Here is a 19,570-nt window from a genome sequence, read left to right as displayed (position 1 = left end):
TATCAACACTTTGTTTTATCATTCTCACAAATTACTCTTCAATTTTCATCTCTTTTCTTTTATTTAATTTATTTCAGTGTGCTAAAATACTAATTTGTTACATTGTTAAAATTATTGTGCAGAACATAACATATATATATATATATATATATATATATATATTACTATTTGCAAAAGTGTCGAGAAAAATTTAGGGTTTATAAAAGTATAAGATGAAAATTGGATTGGATGGACTTAGGGAATTTTAATTTTAAAAGTAGTATTCTTTCACCTTTTGGATTGCAGTGGGGATATGATTCTCAAACCAGTTGGTGAAATATAGTTTAGAAATAATTAGCAAAGTTTGATATCTTCTAATGAAAACCAAAAGAAAATATTAAGTAAATATTCTCAAAAAACTTAAATATAAACTCTCATTTTTTTCTTAACTTGAACCTTCTAAATCTTTTGTTACCAAACTCACTCTATAATATATTTTTATAATTTATTTCATACTCAATGAACAGTATAATTTTTTTTATGTTATTTAAACAATTGACATTCCCGACAATTAATTTCAACTATTTTGAAGAATCTAATCATAAGATGAGTTGTAATTTGTAATCATGAATTATTGTCGTACTTAGAAGCTTGTTTTTTATTTGAGAGGGAAAAGAGGCTTCAGATAAAGAGGATCAAATGTGAGAGGCACGTGCACTTTTATTTCCATTTTCTTTATATGCATGCATGAAGGAGCGTGAATTAAAAAGCAAAACCAAGCATACAACATCATCATCATCGCATATATACAATGTTTTGATGTTTGTGAAAAAAAAAATCAATTTTTTTTTCCCAAAGTTTTTAATGGTATTATTAGCCTTTTGTTTTTGGCCAAGAACAATACTTACATTTTCAAAAGCAATAGTAAGTAGCAATGGTAATTAGGCCCCTGAGAGTGAGAGATGCTCTAGTATACCGTGACCATGTCCAGGCAATAAAATCCGGTTTGGTATCAAGCATTTTCACTTGTAATCAACTCATTCATCTTTATTCCAACCATGGCCTTTTGGAAGAGGCCCACAAACTGTTCGATGAAATTCCCCACCCCAATGTGTTCTCTTGGAATGCCATAATTATGGCTTACATAAAAGCAAACAACTTGCCTCACGCACAAGCTCTTTTTGACTCAGCCTCTCACAGAGATTTGGTTTCTTATAATTCCATGTTGTCGGCTTATGTTGGCTCCCATGGGTACGAGACTGAGGCACTTGATTTGTTTATTAGAATGCAATCTGCACGTGACAGAATTGGGATTGATGAGTTCACTCTCACGACCATGCTTAACCTTGCTGCCAAACTACGTGTGCTGCTTTATGGGAAGCAGATGCATTCATATATGGTGAAAACTGCAAATGATTTAAGTAAGTTTGCTTTGAGTTCTCTCATAGACATGTACTCTAAATGTGGCTCGTTTCAAGATGCATGTACTACATTTAGCGGTTGTGACGGGATGGTGGACTTGATTTCAAAGAATGCAATGGTTGCAGCTTGTTGTAGGGAAAAAAAGATGACCATGGCCCTAAATATATTTTGGAAAAATCCTGAATTAAATGATACTGTGTCTTGGAACACATTAATTGCAGGGTACGCCCAGAACGGCTATGTGGAGAAATCACTTACCTTGTTTGTTGTGATGACTGAAAATGGTATTGGTTTCAACGAACACACTTTAGCAAGTGTTTTGAGTGCTTGCACAGGTATAAAATGTTTAAAGCTTGGCAAATCTGTTCATGCTCGGGTTTTGAAAAATGGTTGCAGTTCAAATAAATTTATTAGCAGTGGCATTATCGACTTCTACTCTAAGTGTGGGAATATCAGATATGCAGAGTTAGTCAATGCAGAAATTGAGATTAAAAGTCCATTTTCAGTTGCTTCATTGATAGCAGGCTACTCATCTCAAGGTAACATGAAAGAAGCCCAAAGGCTTTTTGATTCACTCTTGGAAAGAAACTCTGTTGTATGGACAGCTCTATGTTCTGGCTATGTCAAATCACAACAATGTGAGGAAGTCTTCAGACTTTTCAAAGAGTTTTTAACTAAAGAAGCAGTAGTCCCTGATACAGCGATCATTATCAGTGTGCTTGGCGCCTGTGCCATACAAGCTACCCTTAGTTTGGGAAAGGAAAGTCATGCTTACATCTTGAGAATGAGACTTCATGTGGATAAGAAATTACTGAGTGCTTTGATTGATATGTATTCAAAATGTGGAAATGTTACTTATGCTGAGAAAATCTTCCAACTGGTTACTGACAGTGATAGAGATGCAATCTTATACAATATCATGATTGCTGGTTATGCTCATCATGGTTATGAAAATAAAGCAATTTATCTTTTTCAGGAAATGTTGAATAAAAGTGTCAAGCCAGATGCAGTCACTTTTATTGCACTTCTATCAGCTTGTCGGCATAGTGGATCAGTTGAACTAGGAGAGCAATTTTTTATTTCCATGGAACAAGATTACAATGTATTGCCGGAGATTTACCACTATGCATGTATGGTTGATATGTATGGAAGGGCTAATAAACTAGAAAAGGCAGTAAAGTTCATGAGGAAGATTCCCATACCAATAGATGCTACAATCTGGGGTGCATTTCTTAATGCCTGTCAGATGAGCAGTGATACAGCACTCGTCAAACGGGCAGAAGAGGAGCTATTAAAAGTTGAAGCAGGTAACGGGTCTAGATATGTGCAGCTGGCCAATGCCTATGCTGCCACAGGAAAGTGGGATGAGATGGGAAGAATAAGAAAGAAAATGAGAGGATACGAGGCTAAGAAGCTAGCTGGTTGCAGTTGGATATTTGTGGAAAATGGTATTCATGTATTTACTTCTGGTGATACATCTCATTCAAAAGCAGATGCAATATATTCAACTTTAATGCGCTTGAATGGGAAACTGTATTTATCTTTCGTAGAGCTGAATCAACTTAATGAAATTCAGGCTGGTATTTAGGATATAATTTGATGGTTAACTAGCCAATGCCACTAAAATTGGATGCTCTGCCACATAAGGATCATAGAGCCATCATCCAATGCAGCATGCTTATAGATAGTATTTCCAGTAGTCAATAGGAATTATAATACTACAACAAAAACGGTTGGAAGACTATTTTCTTCATGAAAGTGCATTTGATGATTTGGAAGAGCTGCATTTGATGACATGTCCTCCTTACATACAAATATTTGATGTTGTCACATCCTATTCTATCCTATCACAGGAAAATCTTGGCAAATGAAGTAAAGAGCAAAACAGCTATAAGTTGGCCTGATAAGATGACTTGGTAAATTCACTGTCGGGAGTCAAACTTTTTATGGAGATACATGACGAGAGAATTTATTCCTTTTGAATTGATGTTTTGGTAGATTACAGTTTCTGTGAAGGCAGTTATTCAAGGCGGAAAAGGTGGTGCTCTACAATCTACACGACCAACTGTGTCTCATATTTGGTGGCACATGGAACATGATGAAGGATTAATGCTCCGTGATTATGAAACTCCGTTGATTCCGCCCTGGTGTGTTGGTGCTGCCATGGGTGATCTGAAGCGTGCGAATGGAAACAAAGAAACATGTCTTGAATTCTTGTGCTCTATTTCGGTTTTCAAGCATGTGAGGAGCTAGGATAAAACCAGCTTTGTGATTGCCGCTGTAGTTGGTTGTTGAGTTTTGGTTTTGCTGCTGTTCTGTGGAGATGACGTTCTTTAGGTATGAAGTTCAGATTCCATCAACACTATCAAGGCAGAAGTGGATCCTTGCAGGGAAAACATAAGCAGTTTGAAGATAAAAAGACCCTCTTGCATCCATGACACACAGCAAGAGTTCATCCTTCTCCTTGTGCAGTTTTTCTGCGCCTTCAAAAGTATTTAGGAAGGACTTGGGAGTTTGCATGACTCCTCGGAGATATTTTAGATACATTTGATCTGTTATATTCATGGTTTGTTAATAATTCAGTACTCTGTCTACCACTTTACTCAGTTTATAACATCAACTATATTGTGATTTAAATACTAATCTAGAGTAAATGTATTAATTCCTCCTCAAAGAAAAATCGGGAATTTATGCTCCTATCCAGATAACTTTAATTTGTAGGAACAATTGAAATTTAAACTTTTATATTTAGTATCTCAAATTTGGGATTAGATCGTTTTTATTCTCAAAATTTAAAATTGAACTTTAGTTCATGTAATTTGAAAGAAAAAAATTGTTTTATTCTCTGTCCAAAACATAACTCATGGTTTCACTTGGTTAATAAATTACAAGTTGTTACTTGATAAACTATTTTGGTTCTACATTATTGCCATCAATAACTCTTTCCCATTGAAAGCGTTTTAAGTACAAAGCATTTGTTAAAATCTAATTATTTTTTAGAGTTAATGATTTTCTTTTCAGTTATTCTCTCGTTATCTTTCATGCTGTTTGACCAAAAGGCAATAAGAATGTGCTTTAGAATTGCTGTGCTGGGCGTCAATAATGATTTCTATTGAGCAGACACAGAAAACGTATCCAGGATTGAAATATCATTCTAAGCTGATGTCGATGAAAAGAATCAAGAATATACATCCATTAACTCAAAAGGACCTTAAGATAGGGAGGTATGAAGCAAAAATTAGTTACATCTTTGCTTTCTATCTGAAGTACATCTTTCTCTGCTTCGTATTCCCACTTAGTGTCACCATCCTTGGTTTAATATCTTCACAGATATAACTCAGGCAACTATTATTCACCTGTTATGTTTTGAAGCAGACAAATTTGCTTCTTGCTCGTTCTACCTGTGCTTATCACCAAATGCAAGTTTTGGATAGATATGGATAGGCAGACGATTATTCTACCCACACAAGTACATGAATCCTACCAAGGAATGTCATTACCAAGCTAATTCCTTTGAAATCAAGTAAAGGAAAGTGAAGTTATGAGGAGTTAATTCAATGTTTTTCAAGCTTGACTTCGAATGAAACTCTTGAATGCTCTTCCTTTGAGAATCGGGTAGATAAGGCTTAATCATCTCCATCAAATCAGATGCTCCTCGACCTGAATTTTTTGCAAAGGAATCAACCATCTTTGGGAGAACTACTTTCTGTTCCTTGCTTATGGTGATGTTGGACTGAATGTATTCCTCTTTGGCACATTGTAGCTCTTCAAATACTCTCTTAGGTGTATACAAACGTACCTGAGAAGGTTGCAACAAGGACCAGGAGAACTTATGAGAAAATGACCGATAATAGGCTTTCTTTAAAGAAGGAGGCTGTGAAAGCTACATAAACTTATGTGCTATTTATAACCTTAACCTAAGAAAAAGGCAAGAATTTCTGAAAACTTTCATTAATCCAAATAAATTTATTCTGACCTATAAATGTTTCAATTTGGTAATCTACATCTTTAGGTATAGAATTTTCTGTTTCCTTGAGTTAGGTGAATACAACAAAAATTGTAGGTGAACGTATCCTTTTACTTAAAAGTACAGAAAGACCAGAAGTCTACCGCAGGATCAGAATGGCTTCCTGTGCAAAGAGCAAATAGTAATAAAGGTTCTGGACGATGTATTGCATATCCTTTTCTTGCATCTCTAACCTTTGGTTTTGTCATTGAAGGAAACCACAACCGCAGCCACTAGTAGAAAAAGAAAGGTGCAATACTGAGTTAAGAAAAAACATACGGACGACAGTATTTGATCTATGCCAAACTCGTTTGGCTATTGTGTAAAATGAAATATGCAGTCTTCTTTGAGGTTTCTGGAAATCAGATTTACCTGTCCTGGGCGAGGCATTCTGCATCCCAGAATGAAGTCCTGTATCTGGTCTACGCTTATAGTATGTCCACCAATGTTATACGCAGCCTGAATATCCTAGCTTATTTTAGTAAATGTCACATACCAGTCAATTCCATGGAGTTTTATGAACAAGAAACTTACCTTTAGTACTGAGGACATTCTCTTAACATTGTTGGCTGAAATTCCATAAACTAACAAGGCCTGCGGAGGAAAGCGAGGAGGATGATAATGGTTCTGATTTGGAGCAATAACATGCACGAGATAAAAATAAAATAAAATTAAGAGAGTCAGAAATTTTACATGCATTGCTAAGGAATTGTGCACATTAATCCAAAAGGAAAGCTTTTCTTCATGCCTCATATTTCTAGGATTAACGTCTTCCAGCCGAGAAACAAGTGACCTGCAAGAAAGTAGGATATGAAGTTGTTCTTCCAGACAAAAGAAATCATCTAACCAGATATGCATACCACAGTTGATAACTTCAATTTTCAAGGTAAAAAATGTAACGTGTAGCTTTATCATCCAACTAATAGATTATTTAGAAGACAAACTTTGAATCCAAATAAAATATGATAAAAAGCATTGTGCACTATAAGATGGCTCACCTAAATCTCCGTAGCATGTATTCAATTTCTTTTAATTTCTGATTATCTGTGCACAATTTCTGTATCCTTGTCATTGAGCAATAAGGTTCGCTAAATTCTTTGCACCCTCTGACATGGAAAGGGTTAGTGGAGTTTAGATTGAAGGATGAGTGTTTCTTCCATTGTGATCCCCATTTACTACCCTGGCTCTGTGAAGATAACTCGTTACCACAAGATGAGTACGAAATAGGGGATGAAGCATTTTTATGATCAAGAGAAGGTGGTTCTGTAAGTTCACAATATATAGCTGATATGCACTTAATCATCTCCTCAGAAAGCCAATTGGGTGTTTCTGGAACGTAATCAACATAGCTACTCCCAAGATGCTCGGCCAGACTTGTTGAACTGAATTTAGCAAACTGAGTTTGCTGTTGAAATAAAATTTGGAAGCCGGATATTAGAGAAGGCTGCATACAAATAAAAGGATGTAACCAGTTTTCTGGTTTTCATTATACTTACCTCCAACATGGATAATGGCAGAGAATGGTAAGAGTCAACTACAGCTTTGGTTTCAATGTTCCCAGGAGAAGCTTCAATTGAGCATGCTGTTCGTTGAGATAGTGCAGAGTGACATCGATGAATACTAGAGTCCAAGACAGTTTCTGATTCTAACTGGTTATTGCATTCCTTAAGGCGAAAGCCAACAGAATTTCTGGGTGAAATGACATTACTACAGTTCACAACTGAAATTTCTTTGTCAGAAATAGCACCATTGCTGGGCACTGCAGATTTTACTTTATTAGTGTCTGAAGTTAATTCCAATCTTCTCTCCTTAGGTGATAAAGATGAAATTTGTTGATCAAATCTTTTCCGATACAAAGAGAGTAGGTATTGTTCCAAATATACAACTTCTAATTCTAATATTCCAATTTCCTGAATCAGTTCCTTTGCAGCCTAAAATTACATAAGAGATGTATATAATGGATAGTCAGAAGCAAGACCCAAAAATTCAACTGAGAAAGTAAAAACTGTACTTGTATGTAACTGTACCTTTGGTATTGCATTTTCTAATGCAGCATCCTGTGAAAAAGGCAGATAACGTGCTTTCTCTAATGCGCGCCTTATCACGAATTGTTGCTGTAATCGTTTTTGAAGCTGTAGAATCTTCAGAGATATAAAAACTATATATTATGAAAAGCTATCAACCAAATGCGTATAAATACAATGAATACTGCATTATTTGACTCCAGGTTTATCTAAGCCATGTGTAATAAGGACAATTCCAATCATTTCCTTCTATACTACCCTCCTTGGTATGACTATGAGTACCTGTTACTGTTACTAGAAATGTCTTCACAAAAAGGACTGTGCGGTCATAAGCCTACTACTAGCTGATTGTATACAGACAACTTAATTATCAGTCAAGATTTGTACCTCTTGAGTCAAAGAGCTTTGAAGATCAATATTATTGTATTGCCTCGTCTTGGATTCATTGCTGTGCTTTAGTTTCCCCGGTTCCTTTTTGTGATATAAAAGAAAGAGAAAATTACTAAGTTAAAAGTATTAGCTTATATGTGCTGAAAATCATTCTTCTATAAGAATGATAAAAACTGCGCTAATAAAGGAATGGAAAATGCTCTCGATATAATGCTCAAAAATATTCATCAAGAAGGTAAATGTGGTATGAGAGAAAAGGAGAGATACCACTTCAGGACGATAAGAAGCTTCACTGATGTTCTCTAATCCATCTGCCATGACTCTTCTTTTCATTGGGTCACTGCCAAACAGTAAACAAAAATATCAAAATAGGGAGCAGAGAATATGTCATCATTACAGATAGCATGGTCCTGTTAGCCTGCAAAACCAATGAAAAAAGCTTCCTCATAAGACCTGTTTTGGCAAGGAGGTGAAACAAATACCATGTTGAACCTTAGTTTTTTAAAATACTTACTCCCCGGACTCAAATATTAGATAATACATAGAAACAAACAAATTTAAATTCCTTCAATCTTACATAAAGCTTCTATTTCATAATTACCCGTATCTTTAAATCTAAGCATCATTCTCAATAAAATTAATTGAAGGAAATATAGGAAATACACATCTTTATTGTATAAAAACAAGAATATTGAATGAAGTTTAAGTGTAAAAATAGTTAGTTTTGCTTATAATTGAGTCCAGAGGGAATATTAACTCTTGGGTTGATTTAGTGTTACGATCTTGTGAACAAAGTAAGATTACCTATATTTAACAGCATAAATCTGAAGAAGCCAAAGTTCTGGATAACTTGAAGAACCATTATTTGGTTAAAAAATGAATGTACTGAAGAAGGAGAAGAAGAAGAAGAGGGAGAAGAAGAAAAGGGTGTGTGGCGCTGCAACTCGGTCTTCAATTTATTTGGTTTAGAAAGACAAAAGTTGGTGAAATGAGAAAGTGACAACAAATACTGAAAAAAGAAAGAAGAGAAAATGTCGAAAGTAAGAAAGGAATTGTGTCTGGAAAAACCTATTGGAGCGCTTGTGACTTGAAATTGAAACAGTTGGGTCCATGAGCTTGAATTGCTTGAAAACAGAATCTCGCCACTCTATTCCATGCATGTTAAAGTCAGATTGGCTTAAACACTGTCAATGAATGCACCAAAAATCATTAATGCCACACACACAAAAGGACCAGATATTGACAAAGTTTCATAAATGTAACATGGTCAAAATGGCAAGATACATCCAAAATGCATTAATTTAAAGCATAGCTGCGCTTACAAGCAGCAGAATCTCCTCTCTGATGGAATGCGACTTCTCGCCCAGTGAAGCTTTTTGAAAGCTGAATCGATTTGGTGGTTTAAAATCCAAACAGCCTCTCAGTTATATCTATTTCAATTCCAAAAACATATTCTTTTTTTCATATATACGTCTGGTACATGTTATTCTCAACCACTATGGTACAAATACAAGAAGGGTATACTTGTGTTGTACTGCTGTTGACAAAAAATCTATGAAGAACATATGACCACCTTTTTTTAATTTTTGACTAACCCACCTTTTTTTGATAAAGTTGTTGTGGTTTTTGCATTTCATCAAAAGAAGAAAAATCAAGTCATAGCTTTTGTAGAATGTATTCCAAAGTAAAACTTAGGGATTACAAAAGAATGATATGACAAGAAACATGGAGGCAAACTGAGATATGTGTATGGCAGAATATGCAATCAACAATTATGCAAATATGTTGCATGCATTTCAAAAGGCACTCCAACTTTGAAGCTTTTGTGCTGGTTGGCTTTATGCACTGCATTAAAAGAATCACATAAGTTTAGTTTTTTCCTTTATCTCATAGCAGTGTCTAAAAGCTGAGACCTTCACCATTTAGGATAGAACATAGTGACAAAAACACAGAGTATGATTGAGATGGCAGTTTGTTGGACAATGGACTTACATAATGCATCACCGCACAGTTCCATCCACTCGTGCACTTGGTCTCTTTTCTATGCCATTCCAAGGGCAAACTCCCATGTCATAACATCTCAAATTATTTACCATCATTTGGTTGAAATGGTAAAACTTTAGTGTTCTTGAAGTTTGATCAACTCATCTTAATTTCCTTCTTTATCCTTATACTTGATTAAACAAATGGTTTTAACCAGACAGTATATCTCTTGGTTTAAAGTGAAACATGAACCCTAATTCTTTATACTAAACTAAGACAAATTTTACCTACTAATTAGACAACCTGCCACTATCCTCCTATTACAATGAGAGGTGAATCCAATTAACTTCCCTACCTAATCATGGAAGTGTTTAGTCTAATTATTGGTGGCATTCAAACTTGTCTTAAGAATCATAATAGAGTTAAATATGTTTGTATTACTCATATTTGAAAGCAATATTAAAATTTATCAATGTTTATGATAAAAACTAATTTCAATTTCACATCAAAGTTTTCCAATTTTATATCAAAATTTAGAAACTAAAATCATATTTAATCTTATAATATAATATAAACAAGCTTTAAAGGGACATGCTTATTTACTAAATTATAGCTGTTTGAATATACTGTTACATAATTTACAGATAAATTTGAGGATGCAGAAATGTGAAAATTTTTATGCCGCTATTTAGAGTGATAGCCTTGATGACCCCTCCACTAGGCGATGCTACCAACGCCAGGGAAGGTTGAAGAAGAAAACACAGTGAGTTTGGTGACTTGGAATAAAAAGGAAAACGCACTTATAGAAAAGCAGCCTCAAAAGGGCTGAAAGTTTATTGTCAAAGGAAGAAGCAGAGTATGTTTTTTTATATGAGGTGACTGGTTTTGGTGGGCTGTCTTTTGTCTAATTTCATACAGAAACTTGGATACAACCAATCTTTGCATTGTCAATGACTTTGGTGGGAAAAAGTGTCATGCCTTTTCTCATTGGAGAGGGTGCTATACACGTAGGGAAGAACAGCATAAAATAATGTCTCTTATATCTCTGCTTACAATAATGGTACAGATATTTGCATGCCTGTGTACACATAATTTTACATTTGACTAGAGTTCTTTCCATCAAGAAAGAGGTTCACCCGAGAGACACAATACTAATGAGACATGAATTCAATCATATAAAAAATTGACATCACTTTCTATCCAAAACCTTAAAACAATAGAATAATAGATTTTTTATCTTTATACAGTGTTCTATTTTCTCATTTATATTCAATATGGAATTTAAATTCACATTTGAATGACATCAACAACTTTTGTTTTAAATGTCGAATTCTTGGTATTAAACAAATTTATCATGTATTATTGGAAAGATAAGAAGTTAATGTTCATTTTGTCCATTTTTTGTGTTATGAAATTACACTTTGTGTATGATTTTCTTTTTAGATTTTCTATATATTAGTGAGGGAAAGGTGGCTGAAATATAACAGTAGAGTTGTTTGCAATAGCAGCTGAGAGATAAAAAAATCTGAAAAAAGAAAATCACAATGTTATTTAGCACAGATATCTGTGATTTAATAAAAAAAACATTTTATATTTTAAGTGCATGTGTTAATTTTTATTTTATTTTTCTTGCACCCCAATGAGCAAAGGTAAAAATAAAAAAATATGTTATGGTTTATTAATTCCATTTGTTCTGTTTCCAAACTCTGACTCACTTTTTAAGTACTTTGTAGTTTGACTTTTGGCTTTGTTAAACCTGCAGAAGCAAAGCCCTTCTATTCTATTTCCCTGTGTTGGGAGTCTCCAATATGAGTTTCTGACTCCAATCAAAGCAACAACATTAGTTAATTACTTAATTAATTAGAAAAATTAACCTGTCTTATGGAGCAAAACATTACACTGTCAAATTTTCAATGGAAACTGACAGACATACTTGTGACTTTTATAATATATATTACTCCAATAAACCGTATCAGTTCAACAGTTTTTTTCAATGATCCAGAACGAACCAAAATTCTACTAATTTCAAGACCTCAGAATTAGTGAAAACTTTACCTATTAATGTGTCATCAGATAAGACACAAGCAACTTGTTAGTACACAAAATTTAGAGAACATAAATTTTTCCCTGGTGTTGAATTTCAAATGAAATCTGAGTTTAAATTTTCATATATATATATATATATATATATATATATATATATATATATATATATATATNTATATATATATATATATATATATAACTTTCCTTCTTAAAAAATATTTTTTAAAGATACCAATTACCTATCAGATAATATGATTTGTTGAAAAATTTTACTTATTATTTTGGGTGTGTAGTTGGGATCACAATCAAATACTTCATGTTACATTTAGTTTTAAAATTGTCTCTCAAGTTCAAATTGTGTTTTTTCACTCTCTTTACTTCTTGTTCAAACCATGTGAATGGTTACGTGTCAAAAACACTTCAATATTCAAATTGATAATATGATCACTCTGTTAACACAATAAAATCTTAAATTTGTAATAAATACAATTATCTAACTCCTTATCTCAAACTTAACAATGGATAAACAAATTTCTACATATAAATCGGTCCTGACCAACCTATTATTGAAATAGTAAAATTAAAAAGTATTTTGACATCAATAAACTATAATGCATCTTATAACCATGTAGATAACAGTTAATCAAATAATCATACGATATAGTTACATAATCATACATTACACTTAAAAGTAAATATTATTCCTTGATGTTATATTTGTCAACTTTTCAAAAGAAAAAATTATATTCATAGCATTACTTGTTGGTTTAAAATTTTTAAATAATATTGGTGTTTTACTTATGGCTTTAACTTTTTGTAATTCTTAAAAATATTTTGATACACTTACTACGAATGACAAAAAAGTTAAGAATAATTTTAAGATACTCGTCAATATGTGAACAACCTACTAAAATGGACAATTAACAAGAAAAAAAAATAGCAAATACTTTTGTGAGTGATTACAAAAATTTAGTGGAAGGTGAGAAACATCATAGGAAAATGTAAAATTTAAGATGAGTATTGGCACAGTGATCAATATGAAAGTTGATAGAAGAATCATTTATTAGGGTTTGTGTTTAAATGCATGAAGTAAGGAGAGAGAAATGATGCAGCATCGATGGCAGTAAAAGGAACCAATGCATGCATATTGGGGTTGCTAACATTTAATAGTGTTGTCAGAAGCTAACGAAGTTTCTTATTTCAACAAAAACAAAGAAAACAGAATCTTAGCGTTGAGATTGATGAGACAGTAATATGTTTGGCATCAATTTTGTTCTATACTCTCTTTTCTGTAATACTTTTTTTCTTTCAGTCAAAAGAAACTATTTATTCTATTTTTTCTTATTTTAATGTATGTTTAATTGTTTTTTTTTATTCCCAGTTTGGTTGAAGTGTGTCAAATTCGTCCCCTTTTAAAAAAATGTCAATTTTGTCTTCATATAGAAAAAATTTGTGTCAATCAAGTCATCTTCGTTAAAAATCATTGCTTTCAAAACTCATTTTATCCACTGCAAAATCAGGGATCGGACCATGAAGTGGTTATTATTCAAAACTCACTTTAAGTTTTTAACACCATTAGTTTGTTTTTAAATTGACACAAATTTTTTCTATATGAAAACGAAATTGACATTTTTCTAAAAAAGGAACGAATTTGACACACTTCAACCAAATTGAGGACAAAATAAACAATTAAACCTTTAATGAATGTTTATATGTTATTGTTAAAATATAGAAGAACAAGATTTTGTTAAAGTAGACCACGAAAAACAACTGAAAAAAATATATATTTATAACTGCCGTTATCACTTTACCTATACTTGTCATTATTTTATTGATAACTTTATCTTAATTATTATTATCATATGATATTACTAGTATTATTAAATGTACTTTATCTTATTTTTCTTCGCCTATTATTATTTGTATTGTCATTTAACAAGTAAATTCAAATACAAGTAGAGTTATCTGATTTTACACCAATTAATGTTGTTGATTGAGTTTAATTAATATTAAAGATTTTAAGATTGAGAATTATATTTTGTAAATTTGAGACTCTTTCATCTTCTCCCATCATTCACCCCTTCACCTTCTCAGTCCCTTCTCAGGTAATTAATTTCAATCTTTTTTTTTATTTTATTTCTGTTTTATACTTTCATATATTTAGGGTGGAAATGCACAACCACAAATAGTAAATAATAAGATTTGCAGCAAGGTTATTGGGCTAACCCAAGTCCATCAGGAAGAAATTAGAATGTGGCAGCTTCTTCCTGCACCTCGATAACTTTATTCCTACACTCTCATAATTCTTTTCTTTTCTTTTTATTACACGAGTTAAAAAATGACTTTCAAATTGTATAATATAAATTAAAAATTATTCTAAATTTATAATTTGAAAACTATTTCTTCTATTAAAAAAACTTTCGAATTGTATAATTAAAAAGTCAAAAATAAGTTTTAAATTATACAATTTTAAAGTCATTTTTTAGTTTTTTGAATTTTACGAATCAAGAAGTTTCTGAATTGTATGATGCAGAAGTTATTTTTATTTCTAGATTACACTGTTCAAAGAAAGACTGAATTTTTATTTTTTGAGTGCAAGAAGAAACTTTTGAGGAGGAAACTGCCTTTGAAAGTTCTTTCTAGTGCCCTTTCCATTGTCCATGCCGAGTTATTATGGGCAACGAAATTATGGTTTTTCCCGTTAATTATTAAACTCGAGAAAAATTTAAATAATTTAAATTCACAAAGTTGATCATTTTCTTCATTTAAATAGTAATGATAAACTATGTTTAAACGTCAAAATAGAAGAATAATTGAATAATTTTGAAGATTTAAATAAAACTCTAAAAATTTCTAAAAATTAGTTCAATTTGTTCTTAGATTTAAGACTAATCCAACACAAAAATACACTTTTTAAAACTGGATTATTCATTGAACTTTTTTATTACATATATTGCGGTTTGATAAGATCACTTTAATGACATAAATTAGAATCGTTGACTATCTGGTCCTTCATAGACTTCTTTGTCTGCCAACATATTGTTTTCATTGACTTGTTTTCTACCCATGGGCTTTATTTCCCTCTTTAGAAAGGTAAAAGTATATACATTTATATCTGGAGAAATCTTATAAGAAGGGATATCTTGAGAAAAAAAAAATTAACATTGTTATATTTCAATTGTTCTTTTATTTCTTCCTCTCCTAAAAATGTGTATCCTTAATCTCAAACAAAAGTATATTTCTTCCGATTTATAAAAGCAGGAGGGTTTTGGAACAAAATTAAAAAGTAGAGCATCGACGTTAATAGAAGTATAGTGTTTGAAAGGTGAAATTAAAACAAAAAAAATGAGTGAAGTTACCTCCACCTATGACTTGATAAGATAAAGATAGGAATAAAAGGAACCTAGAAGTTGTCCTGAAAGGTGTTGCTAGAAACCCAGGTAGCCAGCCATTTACATAAAACTACTAGCAAATAAATGCACCAAGGCTATCTATATACAGCGCTAGGATTTCAGACAGAAAGATAGAGATGGCAATAAACTTTAGAAACATATATCTCAGTAGAGTAGAGTAGAGTAGAGAGACATGGGTGAATGCGAATGGGGTGAGAAATCCAAAAAAGATTGATTCCTTCCAAAAGCAGCAAAGCAATTTATGTTAGACCTGTACGCCTGTACGTATATAAGGTGTCCTTCTTCAAAGTCAATTTCTGTCTACAAACTCTGCTGGCAAGTTTAGATCAAAAAAACCACCTCCAACACCATCTTTTCTAGCACGTTTACGAGAAGAGCATCCATTATCATCTGAACTCCCTGATCCAGAAGGCCGATCAAGTTCTGCTGTTACACCTACGCTTGCAGCATATATACAATAATCCTTTTCACTCAGTAACATTTCTGATGGCATCCACAAAGTCAAACTGAAGAAAACATACATAAGAACATTCATAACATAATTGAATAAGAAAGCTCCAAAATTAAATTTAAAAATGGCCACTTCATTTCCATCTTGGTACATAACAACAAATAGACAAAACAAGATCTACAATAACCACCCTTGAACATGATTATTTATGTATCGCTCGTCTACAAATTTAACACTTTTTGACAAAGATTAATACCAAGTCTATCAAAACCATGAACACAGATAGCATGCATCAAATTCACAGCAATGACTACTATAATTTAATGCACAGTAAAGAAATTAAAAAAACGCCAAAATAACAAAAGTGACTCACTCAAAATTTCTCTTTAGTACATTATGAGAGGCCGTAACACAAAGTGGCAATGATAACGTCAAAAGGGTCTGGTTAATTATTCAAACAGAACCGACACATGCACTTACCAGTATTTAATTTGTTGTTCCAGCAAACTGAAAGTTCTGAAGCCCTCTCGATGCCCTTTGACTTGTATGGAGCGATACTATGAATGCCAAGATGGAGAGAACCCAACAAATCATTCTCGATGCACTCATACCTGCAGCAAATATCAGAATTTGCAACGTCAAAAACTAAGAAATGCACCACAACCTTACTTATTAAAGCGGGCACTCACATTTTTTGACAAAGCTTATCAATAATTGTTGAGAGGTTGAGAATCTGCATTCTTATCTCCACAACCTTATCATCTGAAAAGGTTTCAAAAGGCTCCTCCAAAATTTTAGAGAGCTTTTCAACATTTGCCTCGAGCTGCTGCTGTTGATCCTCAAATAAGTTCTGTTTTATTTCCCTTTGAGCTTCTGTCATTTCTTCCTTAAAAAGCTCATCTCCAAACATATAAAATGCAAAAGCATATGAATAGGATAGGACTCTCCTAGATCTGAAAAGTCTGGAGAGACCATTATTTACCCAGCTATAATCTCTGAGTGTAGAATCTTTTTCTTCTGAAATGGCAATCTTCCCTTGTATAGTTTCTTTCAGTTTGCTTTCTATCTTAAAGGAGTCTGTGTGAGCTTTATATCGGTTATGATAATGCATATACCGATATAGATCCCTCTTTGCACGTTCTGCCGTTTTTTCTTGCTCTTTGTAGCGACCACAGCTATGACCAGCTATACTTGACCAAGTATGCTCTCGGCCAGTAGCTCCACCGCACAACCAACTGCAACAAAAGGGTTGAATTATTACTAAAATATATGTAAATGTCAACACGGTGTCAGAGGTGGCTTCAACTTCTGATCCGTCCTGCTGTATTTAATTAACTGATATTTTGCAGCAAGAAGGATTAATTGTTAACAGAATATGCTAAGGCAGGAAGGAGGAGGAAAACTCACCAAAATGCTTGACCACAGATACAGCTAACCAAGTTACAACCACCGTTCTTCTCCACTGGTTTGTGACACTTTGGGCATGGTTTTGTATGAACGGTTATCCAATTAACAGTTTCTGACTCATCTCGACACTTCTTAGCCCAAAGCTCCCACATCAGGCATGAACAAGGTGAGTGTGCTTCTGACAAGCACCTAAAACAAAACTGTAAACCACATGAACATTCTACCTCACACAATTCATCATCCTCAACCCGTATTGCATTCCCACAATGAGGTGTACTGGGACACCATTTAACTCTTTTATTGTCTTCAATGTAAGATTCAAGAAGAAATCGTTCATATTTCTCTGCCATATCAGGGTGCTTTCTATTGAGTAGTGTTCTAACCACAGCTTCATCACATATGGAATTGCACTTGTGTTGCATGCATCTAATACGTTTACTTTGACCCTCATTTATTTTAACAATAAAATGCTCAATCCAACCTGCAAAATGTAAACAAATGCAAAACACGCTCATAAATGAAGTTTGCATAATTTCCAACATTGTTCCAAACCACAGGCTATGAATAATAAAACAAGTACTCACAGGAGTTGCAAAAGCAATGACCACAATCCATTCTTGTTGTTTCGACCCTAGCAACATCCTCCATGCAGATATAGCACATTACTGTAGAAGGAACGGATGAGTCAGAGTCGGGATGTTCATCCACAGTAACACCAGCCTCACCAAAGAGAAATGCTTTCCCCTTGTCTACATATACTGCAAACAACTTCTCCACATCCCAACGATGATAAATTAGCAGTGTACGAGCGTGTTGCTCTCTTACCGATAGCATCTCCATTACTCTGCGCAAATCCTCCTTCTGCAAAAATATGCATACTGATCTCAGTAAAAGGTAAAAATATAATTTATCCAAACAAAACACACAAAGACATCATTTTCCCCCCTCATGCTACCTGTGCAACCAAAAGTGATTCCTTTGTAATCACCTGCAAATGCCAAAGGAGTTCATCAGACTACAATAGACTTAAGAGGAAAAAAAACACATAATCCAGCTTCACACCATACCCAAGGAAAAAAAATAATGATAGAATCACAGAACCCAACCAACCCACAGTAACCTGAGATGTCAGTCATAAAGAAACCCTTCAAATTCCAACCCCAAACTAATTCAGGAAAGTCCAAACGTTAATGTCACGCAGTCCAACCAGGCAACAAAATTCAGAGCTACCCTAAAAGCCCCAACCTTCAAGAAAACCATCTCAATACAAAACCCATGATAATGCACATTAACATGATAACAATCATCACACACCAATACAAGAAAGGAAAAAAAAAAAATACATACATAAATACCCCACACACAAACAAACAAACGCGGTCATATATCGTGACGAGAGGAAATCACAGTAATTGAGGGTTTTTGAGAGAAGAAAGAAATTAGGATTATCCCAAAAACGATATATCCTATCGGAAGGGAATACCTTGGTTGTGGGACCCTTGGAGGAGAGCAACGCGTAATCCTCGTCGTTTTCGTAGGCCTCGACGGAGTCATCTTGATCGGAGTCGTAATGGTAATCCTCATCACTGCTCGCGTAATCTTCCATCTCCATCACCTCCACTCAAGATTGAATGCCTATTCAATTTCAATTGATAAAACAAACAAATATCGCACAATTAGGGATTCGATATTCGATCGAATCCGGTGATCGGAAATTCAATAACTGAAATTCCGACGAGATGGCCGGCAAAGCGCAGCCACTCACCAAGACACACAGAAACAACCTTTCCTTCTTCCTTTGCAGTTTTCCGCACTCCCTTTCCTTTATATAAATTACAAAATCATTATAATTATCTTTTTCTATATAAATATGGTATATTGATTTAATCTTTATTGTTATTAAATATATTATTATTTTTTTCAATTTCTGAAAATTTTATACTCTTAAATCTACCCCACATCTAATTTCCATTTTATTTATTTTATTCATTTTATTTTTTAATTAATTGTACATTTTATTTTATTTATTTAAAATGTGAAATTTCTCCAAACTTCATACATCATATTAATAATTCTTTTTTAAATATAACTCAATAGCACTGTGTAATGATGATAATTATTTCAATAATAAAACAATAGTTTACTATCTTCACTTTTTTCAAGTCCAACCTTATTGCTCATCCAGATTTTTGCTTTAATTTTTAATACATGAAAAAATGTATTTTTTTTCTACTTTCTTTTCTAATTATTTTCACTTATAGATTAATAAAAAGAATTGTGAAATAAATTCATTATTTTTTATTACGTATTGCTTTAGTGTTAGCATATAGTTATAGTTATATTGCCTGAATATCTTATTTTATTTTTTGACGTAATCTTGGGAAATTTTAAGACTCACGTGCTTGGTTAGATTTTCATATGAGTATTTTTTTAAAATAAATATCTTTAA

At 33.2% G+C, this 19,570-nt stretch overlaps 3 protein-coding genes across 6 annotated transcripts; 1 reads left to right on the top strand and 2 right to left on the bottom strand.

The window, feature by feature from the left end:
* The first annotated feature begins 913 nt into the window (after positions 1-913).
* LOC106778390 (putative pentatricopeptide repeat-containing protein At3g18840) lies at positions 914-3,654 on the top strand. Its single transcript, XM_014666353.1, has 2 exons — positions 914-2,981; positions 3,407-3,654. The coding sequence occupies exons 1-2, from the start codon at positions 914-916 to the stop codon at positions 3,652-3,654; spliced, it is 2,316 nt and encodes a 771-aa protein (XP_014521839.1).
* Positions 3,655-4,533: 879 nt separating this feature from the next.
* LOC106755587 lies at positions 4,534-9,529 on the bottom strand. 3 transcript variants are annotated; one of them, XM_022778286.1, is made up of 13 exons: positions 9,421-9,529; positions 9,144-9,251; positions 8,890-9,005; positions 8,089-8,161; positions 7,819-7,902; positions 7,435-7,548; positions 6,904-7,338; positions 6,406-6,812; positions 6,101-6,200; positions 5,942-6,001; positions 5,780-5,866; positions 5,512-5,640; positions 4,534-5,200 (listed from the first exon to the last, which is right to left on the bottom strand). In XM_022778286.1, exons 3-13 carry the CDS (start codon positions 8,979-8,981, stop codon positions 4,898-4,900), a joined length of 1,884 nt encoding a protein of 627 aa, XP_022634007.1. In that variant the 5' UTR covers positions 8,982-9,005; positions 9,144-9,251; positions 9,421-9,529; the 3' UTR covers positions 4,534-4,897. The 3 variants fall into 3 exon arrangements, with proteins under 3 accessions (XP_022634007.1, XP_014493253.1, XP_022634015.1); XM_014637767.2 differs by lacking the exon at positions 9,421-9,529 and having other exon boundaries at positions 9,144-9,275; XM_022778294.1 differs by lacking the exons at positions 8,890-9,005; positions 9,144-9,251; positions 9,421-9,529 and adding an exon at positions 8,626-8,874.
* A 5,600-nt stretch (positions 9,530-15,129) lies between these two features.
* LOC106756484 (probable E3 ubiquitin-protein ligase ARI2) lies at positions 15,130-18,939 on the bottom strand. Of its 2 annotated transcripts, none has more exons than XM_014638935.2 (7): positions 18,605-18,939; positions 18,077-18,109; positions 17,706-17,982; positions 17,122-17,602; positions 16,404-16,949; positions 16,195-16,325; positions 15,130-15,698 (listed from the first exon to the last, which is right to left on the bottom strand). In XM_014638935.2, exons 1-7 carry the CDS (start codon positions 18,731-18,733, stop codon positions 15,553-15,555), a joined length of 1,743 nt encoding a protein of 580 aa, XP_014494421.1. In that variant the 5' UTR covers positions 18,734-18,939; the 3' UTR covers positions 15,130-15,552. The 2 variants fall into 2 exon arrangements, with proteins under 2 accessions (XP_014494421.1, XP_014494422.1); XM_014638936.2 differs by having other exon boundaries at positions 15,555-15,769.
* Positions 18,940-19,570: the final 631 nt, after the last annotated feature.

The sequence above is a fragment of the Vigna radiata genome, chromosome 2 (genome assembly GCF_000741045.1).
Source record: "Vigna radiata var. radiata cultivar VC1973A chromosome 2, Vradiata_ver6, whole genome shotgun sequence".
Lineage (NCBI taxonomy): Eukaryota > Viridiplantae > Streptophyta > Magnoliopsida > Fabales > Fabaceae > Vigna > Vigna radiata.
This window is presented reverse-complemented; position numbering and strand designations above follow the sequence as displayed.